At 50.6% G+C, this 19610-nt stretch overlaps 1 protein-coding gene across 1 annotated transcript in view; it reads right to left on the bottom strand.

Annotated features, from left to right (window-relative positions):
• Positions 1-1815: 1815 nt before the first annotated feature.
• MMP28 (matrix metallopeptidase 28) overlaps positions 1816-19610 on the bottom strand; it is a 46223-nt gene continuing 28428 nt past the window's right edge. The window contains exons 4-8 of the mRNA XM_054008377.1: positions 13835-14056; positions 10107-10352; positions 8392-8541; positions 6971-7138; positions 1816-3281 (exon numbers count right to left, since the gene is read on the bottom strand). Coding sequence (XP_053864352.1) covers positions 2887-3281; positions 6971-7138; positions 8392-8541; positions 10107-10352; positions 13835-14056 — 1181 coding nt within the window. The 3' untranslated portion in view covers positions 1816-2886. The remainder of the gene's footprint in view (positions 3282-6970; positions 7139-8391; positions 8542-10106; positions 10353-13834; positions 14057-19610) is intronic.

Below are 19610 nucleotides of genomic sequence, written 5' to 3'. Positions count from 1 at the left end.
ACCAGGGCGAAAAAGAGCCCCTGAGAAATCTGCAGGATCTGTTGTTGTGCCAGTTGCAATTTGAACAATCAAAGCTGTTTTGGACAGCTACAGATGAAAAGCTTCTGACAGGTGCCTGCGACAATCAGATCAGAAGGAAACTTTCCCCCAGTCCTGGAAAATAACCCACTTTGTGCCTTTATTGTGAACACTGAATTTCATCCTACTTTGGTCCAAAACAGTATGTCTCCAGGATTCCACTAACAAAGCCAGCCCACTCCACTCCCTTGCCGGCAGCTAAACTGTTAAAATAAACTCAGCAATGCCAACCACAAACATTCAAAAGAAACCAACAAGCCAGACACCTCACCAAAAAATCTCGAGATTGGCTTAAAAATCGTGAGATTCCTTTTATTTGCATTCTGGGTTTTGAGCCTTTTAAAGTTCACTGCGGTCACATTCTCAAGCTTTTCTCTACAGCAAGGAAGGCTAGAAACTTGCATTTGTTTTTAAATGAAAGCTGAATTTCTCACAAAAATCACATGCCTCCAGGAGCAGGGGATTTAAGAAAAACCAGCTGTCGGGAGAGCTGGCAATATTGTGAGCTAAGGGTGAGATGCCCAGAGCTGCCTAAGGGGTTGGATACCCAGATCCCTGTGATTGAGGGAGAACAGTCACTATTCGTTAGCAGGGTTCGCAACAGAGGTATCATCGTGTTCCCTACGCTTCAGCAGAAGGCTCGAGCTGGCATGATAAATGCGAAGGGGCGGCTGGTACAGCATTCTCTGCGAAGGCTGGAGGACTCTGGAAATTGCTCTCCTACCAGAGTCAACCCAGCTCAGTTTGGTGGTCTTCTGGGCACGCTGCGGTTTGATAAGCTTTGGAGAGAGGGCCAAGGAACTGGGATTTGGCTTTTATATGGGAAAGGCTGCTTTACCCTACATTGTAATCAAATCCTTTAATTCCTGCCCAGGAGTGCCCTCTGCTGGACCAAACCAGGATGCCAGGCCAACCCAGAGCTGCTTCAATCACCAAAACTGGAGAGCCACACACTGCAAGCGAAAGCTGGAGAGGCTGGAAGCCAGGTCCCCTCCAAAGAGGGTGTGAGCCAGGACAGCTTAGACAAGGATCGAAACGCTTTTGATGGCAGACTCCAGCAAAACACGTGTCCCCCTCTACCTCCTCTGAGACATGCACTCACCCTCCCGGGGCCTTAAGAGTTGAGCGTCCAAAGTGTTCTTGAAAGAAAACAGGGCAACATCTCTGCAGGCCCCTCTCCCAGCACAGGAACAAACCCTGCTGGGCAACTTCTGCAGCGTGGGCAGGATGCAAGCGTAGTGTTACCATCCTGGTTTCTTGATTTCTTGGGCTACCTGGGCCAGCTCCCGCTTAGGAATCCAGAAAAGACACATCTCCAAGAAGATGGAGAGAATAGCTCAGTGGTTTGAGCATTGGCCTGCTAAACCCGGGGTTATGAGCTCAATCCTTGAGGGGGCCATTTAGGGAGCTGGGGCAAAAATCTGTCTGGGGATTGGCCCTGCTTTGAGCAGGGGGTTGGACTAGATACCTCCTGAGGTCTCTTCCAACTCTGATATTCTATGTGGCCACATCACAGCCCAGCCCAGCCCAGCATTACTTGGGAAATCAATACACAATCACTGAATGAGATGGAGCAGACCTATTATGTCCCATGTAATCCAAACCTCCCCCAACCCCCGCCATTATGTCTATTTTCCCAGTCTAGATTTTGGTTTCCAGGAGTGTAACTTTCACCATTGCCCTTAGGAGATGATGCTTCTTTTCAGATGCTCCCAGCTATTCAGAAGCACAAGCCGATGACATTTCAAAGGGTTTTAATAGGCGTGTACAGTGGTTTGTGCTTACAGTATAGGATACTCTCACAGCTATACAGACTACCTTCTCCGCTAAGCAAACGGATGCCAGGTTAAACTGCTGTAATTTACAACTTCTTCTGGATCTCTCAGTGAGTTACAGTAGCCTACGCTAACCCCTGAATTTGGCCCGGAGAACGATCAGAGTTGTTCTCATTTGTCACCCAACGAACCCAGCAAGATTAGAGCCGCTGGAAAAATGAAAAAAAAAAAATCGCCAATCATTTGGAAATTATGTTCTGTTTCGCAGGTTCAACCTGGGCCCATTTTTCCGATAAACGGTCTAGTGAAAACCCCAGTTTGGGGTAAACGAAAAATGTCAATAGCAGTTTTGATAAAAATTCCCATTAAAAATATTGTGAAAAACAACATGAAAAAACCCAAACCAAAAAGACATGGAAAACGTCAACAGGATTTTATTTTTTAGGATCTCCCCCTCCCAAAACGTTTCATTTTAAGGGAAATATGTTGGCATTTTTGGACCAAAAAACCCCTCGAAATATTTTTAAAATTTCTATCATCTGGACCCTGGCACATCAGGGTGGTAGTTCTGGGATTATCCAACCTCGCCAGGCTGTTTGCAAGTGGAGATGTCTTTGAACTGAGAAGCTGGTCTCGTCTTCTCTAGAGCTCTGTAAAATGCCCATTTTAGCCCTTCTGTTTATGGGGGGGACATTGGCTAACCCACTGAAGAACACTCTGGCCAGAGAGATCTGCCCACTGTTCACCTCAAGGTCGGGACTATCCCTGCTCGCCTGCGGCAGTCACTGGGATGGCTCCGGAGATGGGAGTTCAAGTAGATCATTAACAAGAGGTATCTGGGTGAAGGACGACGTGGTAAAAGAAACGTGTATCTGGATAAAAGCCCTCCCGGTAAAGAGCAGGGCAGAAGATGGGGATCAGCCGCCATCTTTTCGATGCCACATTCAGGGCCGGATTGTGCCCTTGTCATCAATGCATGGAGTGGGGTGGAAGGCACAGCATGGCCCCTGGTTATGTCTGATCGTGTGGGAGATCAGAAGAGAGTCTGACTGGAATTCCTGCCCCAGCAGCCAATCCACGGCAGCTGGACGGCCCATTTCCCCATCGCCACCACCTGCAGCTTGGCCTGGTCGAACTTCCAGTACTGGTCCTCCCTGAAGAAGTACACGAAGCCATCCTGCTGTGTCAGGGCGCCATTCACCCCGGCCGGGACCCCGTTCCAGTCCCTCAGGCTCCTGGGGTAGTAGGGCTCCACCTGCAGGGACTCCTCGTTCACCACGTAGTACTTGGGGCCCTTAAAGAGCACCAGGTGGCGGAGCTGCTGGAAATAGAGGGCCGCGTCGGGGTGGCGAGGAAGGTTGCTGGTGCTGCACTTCTGGGGGAATCCCGCCTCCAGGGCAGAACCTTTGTATCGCCAGCATCGGCCGCCTGGGGAGAAGCCAGAGACAAAGCTGGTTAGGATCGCTGAGGGGGGAGGCTGTGTAGGGGCCAGGACACACGGCAGGGAAGTCAAGAGCCATGATCTATCAACAGCATTTTGACAATGGGAGCTGGTTTCTCAAAGATGTGTAGTTAATAAATAATAGACAGATCAGCAGATCCCAAAGCACTTTACAAAAGGAGTGCAGCGCCGTTCCTTTCATTTTACAGATGGGGAAACTGAGGCACTGAAAGGCAACAGGATTTGTTCACGGTCACCCAGCAGGCCAGTAGCAGAGCTGGGAATAGAACCCAGGTCTCCGAAGTCCCAGTCCAGTGCTCTATCCACTAGGCCACATCAAAAAGGTATTTGGAGGAGGACAGATGATGTTGTGGTTCAAATGTAACACTGCACCCCAAGTGGGCTGCCGGCAGGAGGCACCTCTGGATCTTAAAGCGGGAGCCTTTCCTGCCGAGCGAAATGACCCAAGGCTGCATGCAGCAGGCTCGTCTGTGGCCCAGCACTACGCTGTGGGGGGTCCCACGCCCTGAGCTGGGATTCAGATCCGGGGACGGCTCCCCCGTGGTGAATTGCACCGAACTCAGATAATCGCCTCGGAAGGATGAACACCTTGTGGGAGGTGCCCACATCCAGCACTGCCCACCTTAGTTTGCAAACAATAGCTATGAGAGGTCAGACCTGCCTGCCCCCATTTCCCCCCCGTGGGCATGGACCCTGAATCCTAATGCCTGCATTTGGTAGCGGACTAGTTCTGCAGACACACCCAGGCGCTCTGAGATCATGGGCAGAGCTGGGGAAGCTGCTTTCCACAGGAATATTATTAGTTCCCGTAGCCAGCTGCTGCAGAACCCCTGAGTCCTGGGACCACCAATCTATCCATGCCCCCCAGTGCTGGTCACACAGCCGGCTGCACCGTTGATGGCTGTCAATCAAATGAAAACAAACTGGGGGGGGGAATCAAGGACAGGGCTACAAGAGGCTGATTCCGAGGGAGGAAGGAGATGGGCGTGTAGATTTCTTAATGACAAACAACCAGCAGGTGTCAGTGCTGTCCAATTTAGGACAAGTTGCCCAGCCCTTCATCAGAAGCCCTGAGCGATTCCCAGGGGGAAGAGGGATCCTTACAGGTTTGGGGTTTATTATTAAAAGAAAACAGCCCAACTAATGTCCCCCTCACAGATGAATCGACGCGCAACAACAGAGGATCCTAAGGGGCGAACGTGGAATGCAAAGAGCCTAGATGCGCTCAGGAAACCTGTGATCAAACCCAGCTCTGAGCTCACAAGGGAGAACGCACCCTAAGGTACTTATAGGGTGACCAGCACCGTAATACCTGAGCGCCTCACAATTTCTTTCATGCATTTCTCCTTCCGACACCCTGGTGAGGCAGGGCAGGGTAGGGCTGTTATCTCCATGGTACAGCTGGGGAACTGAGGTGCAGAGAGGCTAAGTGACTTGCCCAAGGTCTCAGGAAGTCTGTAGCAGAGCGGAGAATTGAATCCAGGTCTCTCAAGTCCGAGGCTACAAACACCTGTGTTACCCCGATTATATTTACTCGGTGCCAAAGCGCGCGTGTCACTTGCCAGACACACAGCAGATAGGGCAGCCATCCCGACAGGCCAACCAGCTCAATAAACTCTAGGTCTTCCACTCCCATCGCCCCACCCCTGAACAGAAGGGGGCGGAGAGGCTGGCTGAAGGGGCTGGCAAGGGGATACAGGGCCATTCACATCTTCCAGGGCAGGGACCGAAACCCACGTGAGAAGAGCCTGTCTCTGACCGGGATTTATGGAGCGGTTTGTGCTACCCGTAGACAGAGGAGTGCACAGTCCCTCTCCCCAAGGGCATGCAGCCTAAACGAGGCAGGCCCTAGTGGATGAATACAGCGGAACCGGCCTCCTTAGAGATGGACTGAATGGGCTGCTGGCTAATCTCCTCTCTCAGCCATTGTGAGGAGATCCCTCCAGGGCAGGGGTGAGGCAAGATCACCCTGCTCTTCCTGTTCCTGCTGCCCGAGGCCCCAGGGCTGCCATGTTGTGCAAAAACCAACACAATACACAACCGGCAGGGCACTTGCTATTCCCACTGCTTCCCACAGGGGCCGCCGGTGCGCAGCAGCTCAATGCCAAACCAATCGTTCCAGAGCAAAACCAAGGATTTCAGGGATGGCCAGACTGATGCAATCAGTGGTGAGTGCACTGACCAGCCCTAGCTGGGATCCTCCACACCGAGTGAACCCTCCACTGCCCCTTAGTGCACCTCCGGCTAACGAGCCCCGAGCGGTGCCGTGCACTGAAATCCCGGGGACCCCGGAGATCAAAGGGAAATGTCCCCCGTCAGCGTTTTGGGCTGTAAACTGCGATCTCTGCAATCGCTGGCTAAAGGCACTGGACTCTGGCTGTCTACTATGGACCCGTTACCGTAGTGTCCGAGCGCCCCACAATCTCTGATGTATTTCTCCTCCCCACATCTCTGTGAGGCCAGGCCGCGCTGTTATCCCCATGGTACAGATGAGGATCTGAGGCACAGAGAGGCTAAGTGATTTGTCCCAGGTCATGAAAGAAATCTGTGGCAGGGCAGGAATTGAACCCAGCTCTTCCACCACCTGCTCTAACCGCTAGACCATCCTTCCTTGCAAGGGTGCTCATGCACAGGGAGAACCTCCCTGACAATCCTTGTAGCTATGGCCTGCCTTTGCAGCCCTCTTCTTTTCCACCGCGACGCCTGCAAAGCGCTATCAGCTGCCAACGGCGGGTGGGTTATTGTTATTAATTTGTATTATGGTTGGGCCCCCTTGTGCTCAGCACGGTACAACTACATTGGCACACAGAGTTGGGGTCCTGATCCCTCCCTGGTGATTATGGCAATGCAAATAAACAGTAAGAACAGCAGCAACTCCTTCCCCCGCAACCGCAGGCCCTCAGCACCTGGGCTGATTTCCCACTGCTCCATCGGCCTCAGCTCCGGCTGGCTGGCTGGGCACTCGGTAACTGGACTATGGGTTATGGCAAGGGAAGAAAAACAAAAACTCTTTTCAAAGAGCCTTCCCCGCTCCCAGGCTGTTTCTGATCCTAGCCCTGCAAGGAGGGGCGGAAGCGAGAGAAGAGGGACTGCTGGGCCCCACCCTGCTGTAAGAACAAAGCCCCCATTCTGAACAGCCTCCAAGCTGTTACAATTACAAGCCAATGTCACACTGACATCCATTCTCTTTTGCAGCCGAGTGCCTGGGCCTGCACGAACAACCCTGAGCTGCCCCTTTAAATGTCCAGTAAGTCAGCCCGCTGCAGCAGTTCACAGTCAGATGGGGGACTACGTCGCGGTCCCTAACACCACGGCCAGAGTCCCTGTAACACTCGGGGCTCAGAGCTCTGCACTGGCCTCTTGCTAATCAACAACGCTTAGCGCTTGTAAAGTGCTTTCCACCCCTACATCTCAAAGAGTTTCACAAAAGAGGGTGAGTGTCATTCTCCCCATTTTACAGATGGAGAAACTGAGGCGCAACAAAGCAAAGGGGACTTGCCCAAGGTCAGCGGCGAAGGCAAGAACAGAACCCAGAGTGCCGACTCCCAGTCTAGAGCCCGGTGCACCAGGCCATGCTCTGGACGGACAGACAGACAGATCAAGGACATAGCCACAAGGGGGAAATTTTTGCTCCTCCTCATCTGGGTCTGGCTACCTTTGAAGAAGTAGAATTTCCCGTCTGCCTCTGACACAGCAGCCGCGTCAATGCCAGCTGGGAGCTCTGCCCATCGGGTCTGGAGCAGCTGTGGGTCGGTGGCGTTGTCTCCCTTCGCCACAACCCAGTAGTGGTGGCCTTTGAAGATGTAAAGGTTGTGATCTGCATCTGTGCAGAAGGGGGAACCGAGTTAGAGGGAGCATGGCCTTGCGAACCTGAGCAGGGGGTCCTATCTCTGCAAGCCAATGGGCCCCCCTCTGCGCCCCACCCAGAACAGAAAGCAGCAGGTGCAAATCCACACAGCAAAGGCCTCTCTCCTGCCCCTCCAACATATCTGCCTCTTCCCCCAGAGATTCACACTCAGGCTCCTCACTCACCCTGGGGAAGCTCATCTTCTCCAAGGCCAGCCCCAGCTCCACGTGTGCCAGCTCCAGCTCTCTGCCCCGACATCTCCACCTGGGTGCCTTGCAGGCACCTTGAACATGCCATGGCGAACCCGCCACTTCCTCCCAAGCCCTCTGCTCCCTGTCCAGTCACAACTCCACCTGCCCATCTCCTCACCACGAGGCCATCTTTGACTCACCTCTCCTCACCGCACATTCAGGCTCCGTGCAAGCCCTGCCAGCTCCTCTGCTACGCCATTCTAACCCCCATCCCTACCCAACAGCACTGACCCTTCGGTCCTCTCTCCTCCTGATCCCTGCAGCCACTCGCCCCTCCATGACCTCCAGCTTCTCTCAATCCACAGATACTGCTGTTGTGGAAGGCGTCTTCCTCTCCTGTCGCTCCATCGAGGCTACTACCCTTCCTCACCTGCCTTTCACCAACAGAAGTCAGCCCAATAAAAGATACCACCTCACCCACATCGTCTCTCTCCTCCTGCGTCAAGTTCATTCTTCTGGCCCTCACCTTCAAGGCTCTGCATCACTGAGATAATTTCCTACTACATCCGCTCTGCCATCCCTCTGTACTCCTCCCTCCTCACACCTTCTTCCTCGCTACCATGTGTACTTAGGTACCCCACTGGGGAGCGTGCTACAGGTCTACTCCTCTGTGCCTGATCTGCAGAGGATAGGAGTCTGTCACAGTCTGCTTTTAGTTCTGGAGGTCCCCGGTTCAACCCTTGGTGTGTCGGCCAACACAGCAGTTCTCCCACTTGGCATGTCTCTCTCTTTCCCTGTGCACTTCTCCTCAGGACACACACGTGCTACTTCCTCAACCCTGTCAATGGTACCCTAGACTTGATCCCCCAGGGGATTATTACCACTGCCTCCGCCAGCACCAACTGGAGAGGAAACGGCCCAGTGGGTCTAATAAGTCTGTCTTTTCCATCTCGAACGCCTACAAAAGACAAGCAACAAGGGAGGGAGGGCTGGGCGGCGCAGCGGGGAGAGGGCTCCAGCTGCGTGTGAGAGACTCACCGATGGTGATAGCGTCGAAGAAGGACTGGCAGTAATAAGAGCCAAGGCTCCCCTGCAGCTGATCGTCGCCTGGAAAATCAGGGCTCCAGTCCTGGAAATGAGCAAACAACTTCCCAGGAAGCCGCACGGCTGAGCCCTTGGAAGGCTTTCCTGCGATGGAAAGGGAAACCATGAGATGTGTAGAGTGGCTGCACAGGGGATGCTTCCGTAAGAACGGTCAGACTTGGTCAGACCAAAGGTCCATCTAGCCCAGTGTCCTGTCTTCTGACAGTGGCCAATGCCAGGTGCCCCAGAGGGAATGAACAGAACAGGGAATCATCAAGTGATTCATCCCCTGTCGCCCATTCCCAGCTTCTGGAAAACCGAGGCTAGGGACACCATCCCTGCCCATCCTGTCTAATAGCCACTGATGAACTGATCCTCCATGAATGTATCTAGTTCTTTTTTTGAACCCTGTTATAGTCTTGGCCTTCACAACATCCTCTGGCAAAGAGTTCCCCCAGGGCTTCGGCAAACCCAGGAAAAGGGGTGGTCTTCAGATACACTTAGACATCACACGAGCCTTTTATCTGGATGTGAGGTAACGAACAAGGAACTAGACCAAGGAACTAGAGCTGGGTAAACCTTTTCAGCTGAAACATTTTTTTCCGCAAAAGATGCAGATTTGACTACCCCGAAACAGTTTGGAAATTCACGTCAGTTTCACTGACTCGTTTAAAAACAAAATCCACAAACCCTGAAACATTTCAATTTTCCAGTTTGAAGCAACTTTTTGTTCCGAAATTTCCTTTAACGTCATGGTTTTTTTTTGTTTTTTTGTTTTTTTTTTTTAGATCAGAAATGTTTTCAAATGGTCAAAATCTAAATGAAACTTTTCAATGTCGCCGAAACAATGTTTTGTTACTTTTCAAGTCACCTGAAATTTGGACAGTTTTTGGTTTCGATCAGACAACGATTCCCTACCCCCACCCATCCCTGACCTTTTCAGAACCTCCAGAGAACCAGAAGCTTCATCATTCACCCGGTTCTAGCTGAAACAAGAGGGCGTAACAGAGAGCGAGTCACAGACTGGGCCTGCTGCAAGATCGGAGGCCTGAACCAGAGGCTGTGAACCAAAGTCAGGCCATGGATTAAAGCGGATGCTCACAAGTTCATTGTGCAGTACATGAACTTGGCAAAGTTGTTGCTAGTTGACTAGGCACTAGATATTTACATAAAGATATTCCGGCTAGTACAGATACACCCCAGTCTAGTACAAGAGAAGTTGGTTTGACAAAACAATGAATAGGGATGTTTTGTCCAAGATACAAGGAACAAGAGGAGGTAACAAATAGATGTCATGAAACACGTCAGGTGGTACGTGAGTTGTTTATCCCAGTTGTTTGTCTCCGTCTATAAATGTCAAGGTACCTTGTCTTAACCCTTTGTCCAGCCTAGGGGGCAGTAGAAAGTCCCGCTGCTGACTGAGCCGGTCTATTGTAATGGGCATACAGGTGTTAGTGTACCTGCAGAATCTACGGGGCGCTAGTAACGTACTTCGTTGACAATAAACCTGGCCGAGCGCCTTCGCCACCAAACCGTGTCTGTGGTCTTTCTGGGTAGCACTCTCGATGCCTGCGGGGTCAGCCACCTGGGCAGAGCTTGGGGCAGCACATGGAGAGAACACATACGCAAGCCAACAGATGACAGAGGGGAGCCAGGAGAGCTGTGCTCACCGTACAGGTTCTGGACAGCAAGGATGTCGTCCCAGCTCAGCACAAAGTCCTTGCCCAGCTTCTTATAATAGGGAGACATCAGGGCGCTCCTGACGGGTGAGTGCTCCAGCCCCAGCGTGTGCCCGATCTCGTGCGCTACCACCACAAACAGGTTGCGACCCTTGCCGCTGTGCAGGGACCATCGCTCGTCGCTGTCGAAGTGCGCCTCCCCACGGCGGGGGAAGAACGCGTGCGCCAGGGCGCCCCCTGGTGGAAAGAGAGGAGCGGAGGCGGTTACAACTGACGCAAAGGTCATATGCATGTGCCAGTCCTATTCTACAATTGGCGAGGGACGTCTGGGCACAAAAGGGCAAAGGATGCAGTCCATGGTGGCACTAGGAATACGTAGACTGAGCAATTGCTTAGATTTAGCATTACCCCTAAAATATCAATCATCTTATTTAACATGGACTTTTTAACAAGTATATTAGTACGGGCTGTGCTGGTAAACTTTTTGAGTTGTGGAAATAACGCAATTAGTATTTTTAGGGGGTGGGCGAGGTGTATGGGGGGGGCAAAAACATTCCTGTTTGGGGCCCTCCAGTGGGCTAACACCACCTTTGGATACAGTGGCAGCTAGTGAGAGAACACTGGTGGGAGACAGACAGCCCCAAAGGTAGAAGATCAGGGAATGTATTAGGCAGGGAAAATTTGCTTCCTCAGTGATGGGGAGAAGCTACCTATAGAAGCAACTCATGCCAAACCTCCTGTTCTGTCCTTGACCTCTCCACTGAGTCTGCCAGCAAGAGTCAATTGTGGGTTTGGGAAATGGAAATTAGCCCAACAGGAACTGGCATCCAATCCCAGCTAACGTGACATTTTGGTTATAGCTGACCTTGGGTGGATTTGAACCACTCACCTTTGGGTAAAGCCTTGCTGGCTCCCTTTCACTAGCTAGTCCTTTCCTTTCATGCACCACAAACATTCAAGGTGGAATCACTACAAAACCTAATTTCCCCCTGCTGATACTCACCCCTTCTTGTCAACTGTTTGGAATGGGCCACCCTGATTACATTGGCCTCATTTGCACTACAAAAGTGATTTCCAGCCCTTCTTGTCAACTGTTGAGAATAGCCCACTTCCACCTTAATTGAATTGGCTCGTTAGCACTGAACCCCCACTTGGTAAGGCAGCTCCCATCTTTTCATGTGCTGTGTATTTATACCTGCTCCTGTATTTTCCATTCCATGCGTCGGATAAAGTGGGTTTTAGCCCATGAAAGCTTATGCCCGAATACATTTGTTAGTCTCTAAGGTGCCACAAGGACTCCTCGTTGTTTTTGCTGATACAGACTAACACGGCCGCCACTCTGAAACCTGTGGAATCTAAGGCACCAAGAAGTGATGTGTGTATCAGGGTCGTTACAGGTCTGACAGCATTTAAATAGAATCCCTTATTTGCAGGGATAATAAAAAAAGACCTCAGCCCAAAAGCAACCGTTCTTTTAAACCTAAATTCATTGGTCATTTGGATAGTTTGAATTAATTGTCCCTAAAATACATTTTTAAAACGTGAATTAAAACCAGGCCTTTAAAAAAATAAAAAATAAAAGGCTGACGGTTGGATATTGTGGCCTAATCTCTTTAGCAATAGTGAGATTAAAATGATTTCTGTTATTCACTTCTAAATACAGGCGATTTTATCTGTAGAGCGTGTTGTTCCATTGAAATTGGCATGAAGATCTTTATCACGTGGGTTAATCGCTTGGGCGTGGGAGTAGGCATGCTGCAGTAACTCGGTAGGAGCTATTATGTTGCATTGGCTGAAGGCTACGGGGATTGAAATGCCCCTGACATAACAGAGCAGAATGGTTTAGCAAGGGATGTGATGGGCTTGGGAGGAAATAGCCCAAGCTGTGAAAAGTTTGTGGTCCCGGATTTGTATGACAGTCCGCAGCGCAGTTTAATAACGGACATCACAAATTCATCACACAAGAACAGAACAGCAGCCATAGTGGCCCATCTAGCCCAGTATTCTGGCTCTGAGAGAGGCCGGTGTCAGATACTTAAAGCAGTTGGAGGTTTAGGGACACCCAGAGCATGGGGTTGCATCCCTGACCATGTTGGCTAATAACCATTGATGGACCTGTCCTCCAGGAACTTAGCTAATCCTTTTTTGAATCCTGTTATACTTTGGCCTTCACAACATACCCTGGCAAGGAGTTCCACAGATTGACTGTGCATTGTCTGAAGAAGTACTTCCTTGTGTTTGTTTTAAACATGCTGCCTGTTAATAACAAATTCTAAGGAATCACAAATTCCTTAAAGCCAGGACAGTAGGAATAAATATCTGCAGCTAACCTCAGGTTTCGAAGGCGTGAAATTTGTAGCCTCATCCCAGAAATGAGAGGCCCACACCTTACCACTAGCCAGCTTTGGAGGAGAAATAAAAAGTAGGGCACAGATCCATGCCTGGTGTATATTAACCTAGAACCATCAAAGTCAGGGGAGCTACGTTGATTTACACCATTTGAGGATCTGTCCCAAGTCCTTGAGAGCCTGTGTCCAGGAAAGATCTCAGGGCACACTTTGCAGCACTAGTGTTGTTCAGTACATAGACAGGAGTGAGACAAAGGCACTTGCGTAGTTAGTCCCAGTGTCCTACCCAAACTCCAGCTAAATAAAGATTACATTCTACCCCCCTAAATCCCTGCCTCCGTTTCCATCGGACAGCGTGGCCCCAATTCTGCTCTCACTTACACCTGTGTAAACCAGGAGGAACTCCATCCAAGCCAGTGGAGCTTGCACCAGAGTGAGATCAGAGAGACAGAATCATAAATGCAGGGCTGGAAGGGACCTCAACGAGCGATCGAGTCCAGGCCCCTGTGCTGAGGCAGGACCAAGTAAAGCTAGACCAGCCCTGACAGGTGTTTGTGTAACTTCTAATGATGGGGATTCCACAACCTTTCATGGAAGCCTGTTCCAAAGCTAAACTCCCCTGAGAGTGAGAAGATTTTTCCTAATAGCTAACCCAAGGCTTCCTTGCTGCAGATCAAGCCCGTAACTTTGTGTCCTAACCCTGTGGCTCTATGATTCAATGTCTACTGGAGGTAGAAGGAACCGCCAGGGTCATCTAGTCTAACCTCCTGCCAAGATGCAGGATTTGTTGTGACTAAACCATCCAAGACAGATGGCTCTCCAGCCTCCTTTTGAAAACCTCCGGTGTAGAACTTCCATGACTTCCCTAGGCTGTTTGTTCCATTGTGCTAAGGAGAACTACTGATCACAGTTCTGTTTATAACCGCCCTTAACATATCTGAAGACTGTTATCAGGTCAGTCTTGTCTCAGGACTAAACGTGTCCGATTTTTTTTAGCCTTTGCTCACTGGTCAGGTTTTCTAAACCATTGATCATGTTTGTTGCCCTCCTCTGGACTTTTTCCAATTTGTCCCCATCTATCGTGAAGGATTGGACACAGCGCTCCATATGAGGCCTCACCCGTGCCAAGCAGAGAAGGACAATGACCCCCCATGTCTTACATAGGACAGCCCAGACGGATGCGTCAGGCCCATCCTTCTCCTTCAGCCATCGCGCGTTAGTCCTGGCCAAATACACTAAGCCAATCTGCCCATGGGAACGGCACTGGAAGATCACAAGCCTCTTCCCTTCCCATCCCTCCCTCCCTCGCTCGCTGCCTGGTAAGAGCCCCCGGTGTAAAAGAGAAGCTTACGATGAGGGAGCGATTAGCACCTGGCCCATCGAAGGCGTTGCTGAGTCCATCGTTGTGGTCGCCGTGGAAGAAAGCCAGGCGGATGTCAGCAGGGCCGTCCAGCACCTCCCAGAACACCAAGGATGAGACGTTGCTCCAGAGATCGAAAGCTGCCTTCACCGCCAGCCGCACCTGGTGCTGGGGCAGATACCAAGGCCAGTTCACGATCCGGTAGGTCAGGTGCCGCTTGTACCACTTTCCACCTGCAAGAGGGAGGGTTTATTTTATGCCTTCATCATGCTTCCCATCCACAGAGCTCACTGCACCTTCCAAAGGAAGGCTGGGATCATTATACCCATTTTACACATGAGGAAATTGAGGCACTGAGAAGAAAGGTGATCTGCCCATGTTAGAGCTAGGAATAGAAGCAAGTGTCCTGTCTCCTGACCCAGCACCCTATTCACCCTAACCCACCCTATACTTCACCTCCACTGAACAGTGCATTCAGGAATCTTACAGATCCTGATCTCAGGTACAACAGAGTTAATCTGGAGTAGGTTCCTTTAATGGAGTGACTCTGGTTTTGCATCGGTGTAAATGAGATCAGAATCCAGCCCTGTTGATCTGAAGTTTCTTCCAGCTCAACACACCTCCCTCCGGTTCACACACTGGGCAAGATTCAGATCTCAGCCACGAGAGGATAAATCTGGAATAATTCCACTGCCTTGAGTGGGGTTACTTTGAATTTACACCAGTAAAACTGACAGCAGGATTTGGCCCCACTGAATCTCTTCTCAGCAGCCAGGATCTCCATTGCCTACCACCCCCCAAAGGTTTGCCAGACAAGGGAACAATCATGGGCAATGCAATGGAGCACCTAGGGCAGCAAGGAGATGAAAAGGTCTATGCACTTTGATCTCACAGGGCCTGATACCTAGTTTGTCCCTTAAACAGCGTATTGTAAACATAACGGAGCAGATCATCCTTGCGGTAAATCCCACTGTCTTCAATGGGACTCCTACCAAGGGATGAAAGAGCCGAAGTAAGGGACGAAGTCTATGACGCTCCTGGCGTCTACTTGGTCTAGACATAGTGTTAGCGGGTGTGATTCTCCTCTCACCAATCAGGAGCAGCTCCACCAGCGAGAGGAGGAGTCTGATACTTTGATTGCAAGCTCTGTGGGGCAGGGACCTTCTCCTTGTAATGTGTTGGCAGAGAGTTTAGCATCATGGGCCTCCCAGGTGCTACCGTAATACAAATAACAATAAAGAGAAGCATAAAGCCCAAGTGTATGTAGACCCCATGGAGTCCACTAGGGGCTTTGCTGTTGCTACTGATTTTACGTGGAAGGCGGGCAAATACCACGGCGTAGGGAGCATGGACAAAACAGCTGACCGAAGGGCATAAGATAAAGCCACCAACTCAGTCTGGGCCGTATTCTGAACCCCGTTGCATTGAGGCACATCCACAAGAACTCCACTGGCTTTAACGGGGTGACTCCAGATTACACCGAGATCAGGATCTGTCTCTCTCTCACGCCCTCTTGTCCTTGCTTTTCTTGCCACGCCTCCCTTCTAGCCGGCTGGTCACCCTTCTTTTGACAGCCCATGAATTGGAGCAAGTCACATCACCGCTGGCACCTGCGCACGCCGCACCCCAATGTGTAACGCTCACCTCCATTTACACCACCACCGAATCGGACCCCAGGCTCCCCCACCAGGGAGCTGCGCTCCTGGAGAGCCGAGCATTTTGAAGCCAAGGGGTGTTTTGATCGAGTTAGGAAAGAAAGTGGGACACCCAGCCTGAACGAGGGCGTTTGCCCCCCAAAGCCAACTGGAGTAAGTGCACGTAGAGGGCCAGACCCTCAGCTGGTGTGGACGGGTGCAGCTCTATTGAAGTCAATGGATCTAGACCGGTTTACACGAGCTGCCGATCGGGCCCAATAACTAGTTTTACCACCTGTGGGGTTCAGGGAATGAAAACAAGGTTGCTGCTGAAAACAACTGCCCTGCAGGCGGAAAGAAATAGCAAAGGTGTGGGAAGGGGAATGACCTCAAACACATGGGACAGGCTGGGGGTGTGGCCGGTAAGGCAGCCCAAAAGGAATGCAAGATTTCAGGCACACGTCGCTTAACTGTACCCGCGGAAAGCCAGATTTTGGTCACAAAGCTCCGACTCCTGGACAACATCTGGGTGGGTCTGAAATGTGTTCCCAGGAAGGAACAGGATTAAAATGTGTAACAGCAGCCGCTGAGCTAAGGTCACACAGGCGGCAGCACCGGGTGGGAGCGGCAGCTCTTGGTATTGGCCAGCAGAGATGAATTCTGCAGAGCAGGTTTCTCCTTGCACAGCCTGCTTGGCCATGGGGCTAAGATCAGCTACGGCGTCATTAGGCAACAATGCTGCTTTTCAAACCCAGCAGGCTGGCTGAGGGTGAGAAGCAACACAGGAGCGTTTACACTCATCCGCCACCAGTGCATCAGCACTTGTGTAACGTGTTTTTAATCCAGCGCTTTCCAAGATAGGTAAGAATCATTGCCCGACCCCTTCACAATTGGGGAAACCAGGCAGAGAGTGGTCCGACCACTGCCCTGTTATATCAAACAGGATCCTTTCACTTCCCCTCCTCTTCTGGGTTTACCTTTTGTCCCTTGATACATGCTTAGATTGTAAACTCCTTGGGGCAGGGACTATCTTTTCATTATACGCCTCTGCAGCACACTGGGGCCCTGATCCCTGACCAGGACCTCCCCGAGCTACCCTCATACAAATGATGAGTTATGGCTGATATCTGTGCAGTGGGGACAATGAGACTCACCTCCTTGGTGAAGCCCTTTGAGATCTACTGGTGCAAAGCACTCGATAAGAGCAAAGGATTGCTATTATTTCAAAAGTCAACGCTAATTTGGGAGGCATTGGTTTCTAGGTGTCCAACATAAAGCACTCGGCAACCTCCGTGTTTCCACTCAATCGTGGGGGAAACAGAGCCGTTTCCAAGAGACTTCTCCATTGGATCACATGAACTGGAACCATAAACTCCCTGAACATTGGTGTTCACACCTCAACTGCTAGAAGAGGGCCTCATCCTCCCTGATTGAACTAACCTCGTTATCTCTAGCCTGACTCTTGCTTGCATATTTATACCTGCCTCTGGAAATTTCCACTACACGCATCCAACGAAGTGGATATTCACCCACGAAAGCTCATGCGCCAATACTTCTGTTAGTCTATAAGGTGCCACAGGACTTTTTACTGCTTTCCCTGAACATTAAATCTCACCAAATGAGGGTCAACCCATCCTCATCATCATATCCACTCATTATACTCCACACCTGAACATAGCCATTATATGAACATCATACCCTCATATCTCAATGTCTGTACTTTGCCCCATCAACCTTTTAACCCCAATATCCTCGATTGGGGGTATGTATTCCTTATGCCACCTGATCTTAAACCGAACTTCGCACCCCTCAATAATCTGTACATTATTCCCTGATAACCAGAAACTTCTATGCTTAAACTCTGTACCGTTCACTTTTTTTTAAACATCATCTTAATAAAATTTTTAAATCCGAACCACCAGCTGTAGAGACCAGAATCTCTGGGGAAAAAGTTGCATTGGAGAGGGGGAGTCCTGCCCACAGGTGGCTCCAGGCACCAGCGCAGCAAGCGCGTGCCTGGGGTGGCAAGCCGCGGGGGGCGGCCTGCCGGTCGCTGTGAGGGTGGCAGTCAGGCTGTGAGGGTGGCATGCCTGCAGGAGGTCGGCTGGTCCCGCGGTTTCGGCGGCAATTCGGCAGCGGGTATGCCAAAGGCGCGGGACCGGCGGACCTCCCGCAGGCATGCCGCCGAAAGCCGCCTGCCTGCCGTGCTTGGTGCGGCAAAATACATAGAGCCGCCCCTGCTCCTACCGGGGTTCAGACTTCCATGAAGACAAATTGCCTGATGTTTTGTGCAGTCTCATGAACATTCCTCCGCCCCCACTCTGAGTTTCAACCTTTGTTTTTCTAAGGGATTTTTTTTTTTTTAATTACATTTCTAACATAGTGGAAACTGTGCTAAGTAAACTAGATTGTAGAGGAGCTGCGTTGATTTACAGCAGCAGAAGATCTGGCCCAAAGAGGCCTAGGTGAACGTATTCTCCTTGCCCTATTACAATACTAGGATGGCTGGGGGTGAGAACTAGCGAAAACATTCCGCAGGATCAAACTTGCATTTTGCCAGCACCAAGTGGAGCTGGAACCTCAGAGGTTTCACGTTCTCATTATACTTAGAACCACAATTCTTGAGCTTGTCAACCGAGCAGAGCAAGGTACAAAACTATCCAATGGCTGGAAATTGAAGCTAGACAAATTCGGACTGGAATAAGGCGTCCATTTTTAACAGTGAGGAGAATTAACCACAGGATCAATTTACCCAGGGTTGTGGTGGATTCTCCATCACTGGCAATTTTTAAATCAAGATGGGACGTTTTTCTAAGAGATCTGCTCTAGGAATAATTCTGGGGCCATTTTCTGGCCTGAGCTAGACAGGAGGTCAGATTAGATGATCACAATGGTCCTTTCTGGCCTGGGAATCTATGAGCATCTTCTAAATTTGGCACCATGAGTTCTTTCGGTTCTATTACAAAACACTTTACGTTGTCCATTGCAACGTAGTATGTGGCTAAAACGCTATGAAACTAAGGCTTGGTCTACACTAACCCCCCAAATCGAACTAAGGTACGCAACTTCAGCTACGTGAATAACGTAGCTGAAGTTCGAAGTACCATAGTTCGATCTTACCTCGGTCCACACGCGGCAGGCAGGCTCCCCCGTCGACTCCGCGGTACTCCTCTCGCCGAGCTGGAGTACCGCAGTCGACGGCGAGCACTTCCGGGTTCGACTTATCGCGTCCAGACAAGACGCGATAAGTCGAACCCAGAAGTTTGATTGCCAGCCGCCGAACTAGCGGCTGGGTATAGACGTACCCTTAGCTACATCCTCGGCTAGTGTCCATCTAGTCAGCCACCCCTTACTGTGGGAGCTGAACATCTCACAATACATTTACCTTCACAACCCTCCCATGAGGGAAAGCAGTGCTAGAATCCCCATTTTATCCTTTGGGAACTGACACAGAGAGGCTAAATGATTGGCCCAAGGTCACACAGGAAGTCTGTTGCAGAGTAGGGAACTGAACCTAGGTCTCCCAAAGTCTAGGTAGTTCCCTAACCACTAGGCCATCCTTCCTCTCCGAAGCGCAGTGTAGCATCATTAAGTAAATGGATCTATGAACATCAATGGACCGAATCTCCTCTGCACCAGCTGTGGGGCTGGCTCATTACTCCCAAGCAACCGAGGAATTCTACACATACACATGCAAAAGCCAAAGGACGAGAAGCATTTACTGTCAGTTTTGGGGGGTGGGGGGGGATTCCTGGTTCCACATGTGATTTACATAAGGGCTGAGTGGCCTAGGTTATGACATGTGCCAGCAGTAATAACCAGCCGGCCAGCTGGACGCAGGCCATGGGAACTGTGCATTTGGAAATACTTCACATAACTCTGCCTTATGGGGCATCCCCCAGGAGAATGTCTGCACCTCTACTGGTTGGAAAGCGGACACAGGCGCAAAGCATTTTACACCTGGTATAAACTGTCAAATGCAATTGAGAGCAAGGGATTTTTAAACACCCAAGCGGACTTTCCTGAGCCTTCTGCTGCCAGCATCACTCCGGCTGAGAACAGACATAATACATGACCCTGATGGCACGGGGGCCCAAAATGCAAGATTGTACAATCCTAAGGAGATGCTACTTTAAAGAGACATCAGCAGAGA

The sequence above is a fragment of the Malaclemys terrapin genome, chromosome 18 (assembly GCF_027887155.1).
Source record: "Malaclemys terrapin pileata isolate rMalTer1 chromosome 18, rMalTer1.hap1, whole genome shotgun sequence".
NCBI classification, from domain to species: domain Eukaryota; kingdom Metazoa; phylum Chordata; order Testudines; family Emydidae; genus Malaclemys; species Malaclemys terrapin.
This window is presented reverse-complemented; position numbering and strand designations above follow the sequence as displayed.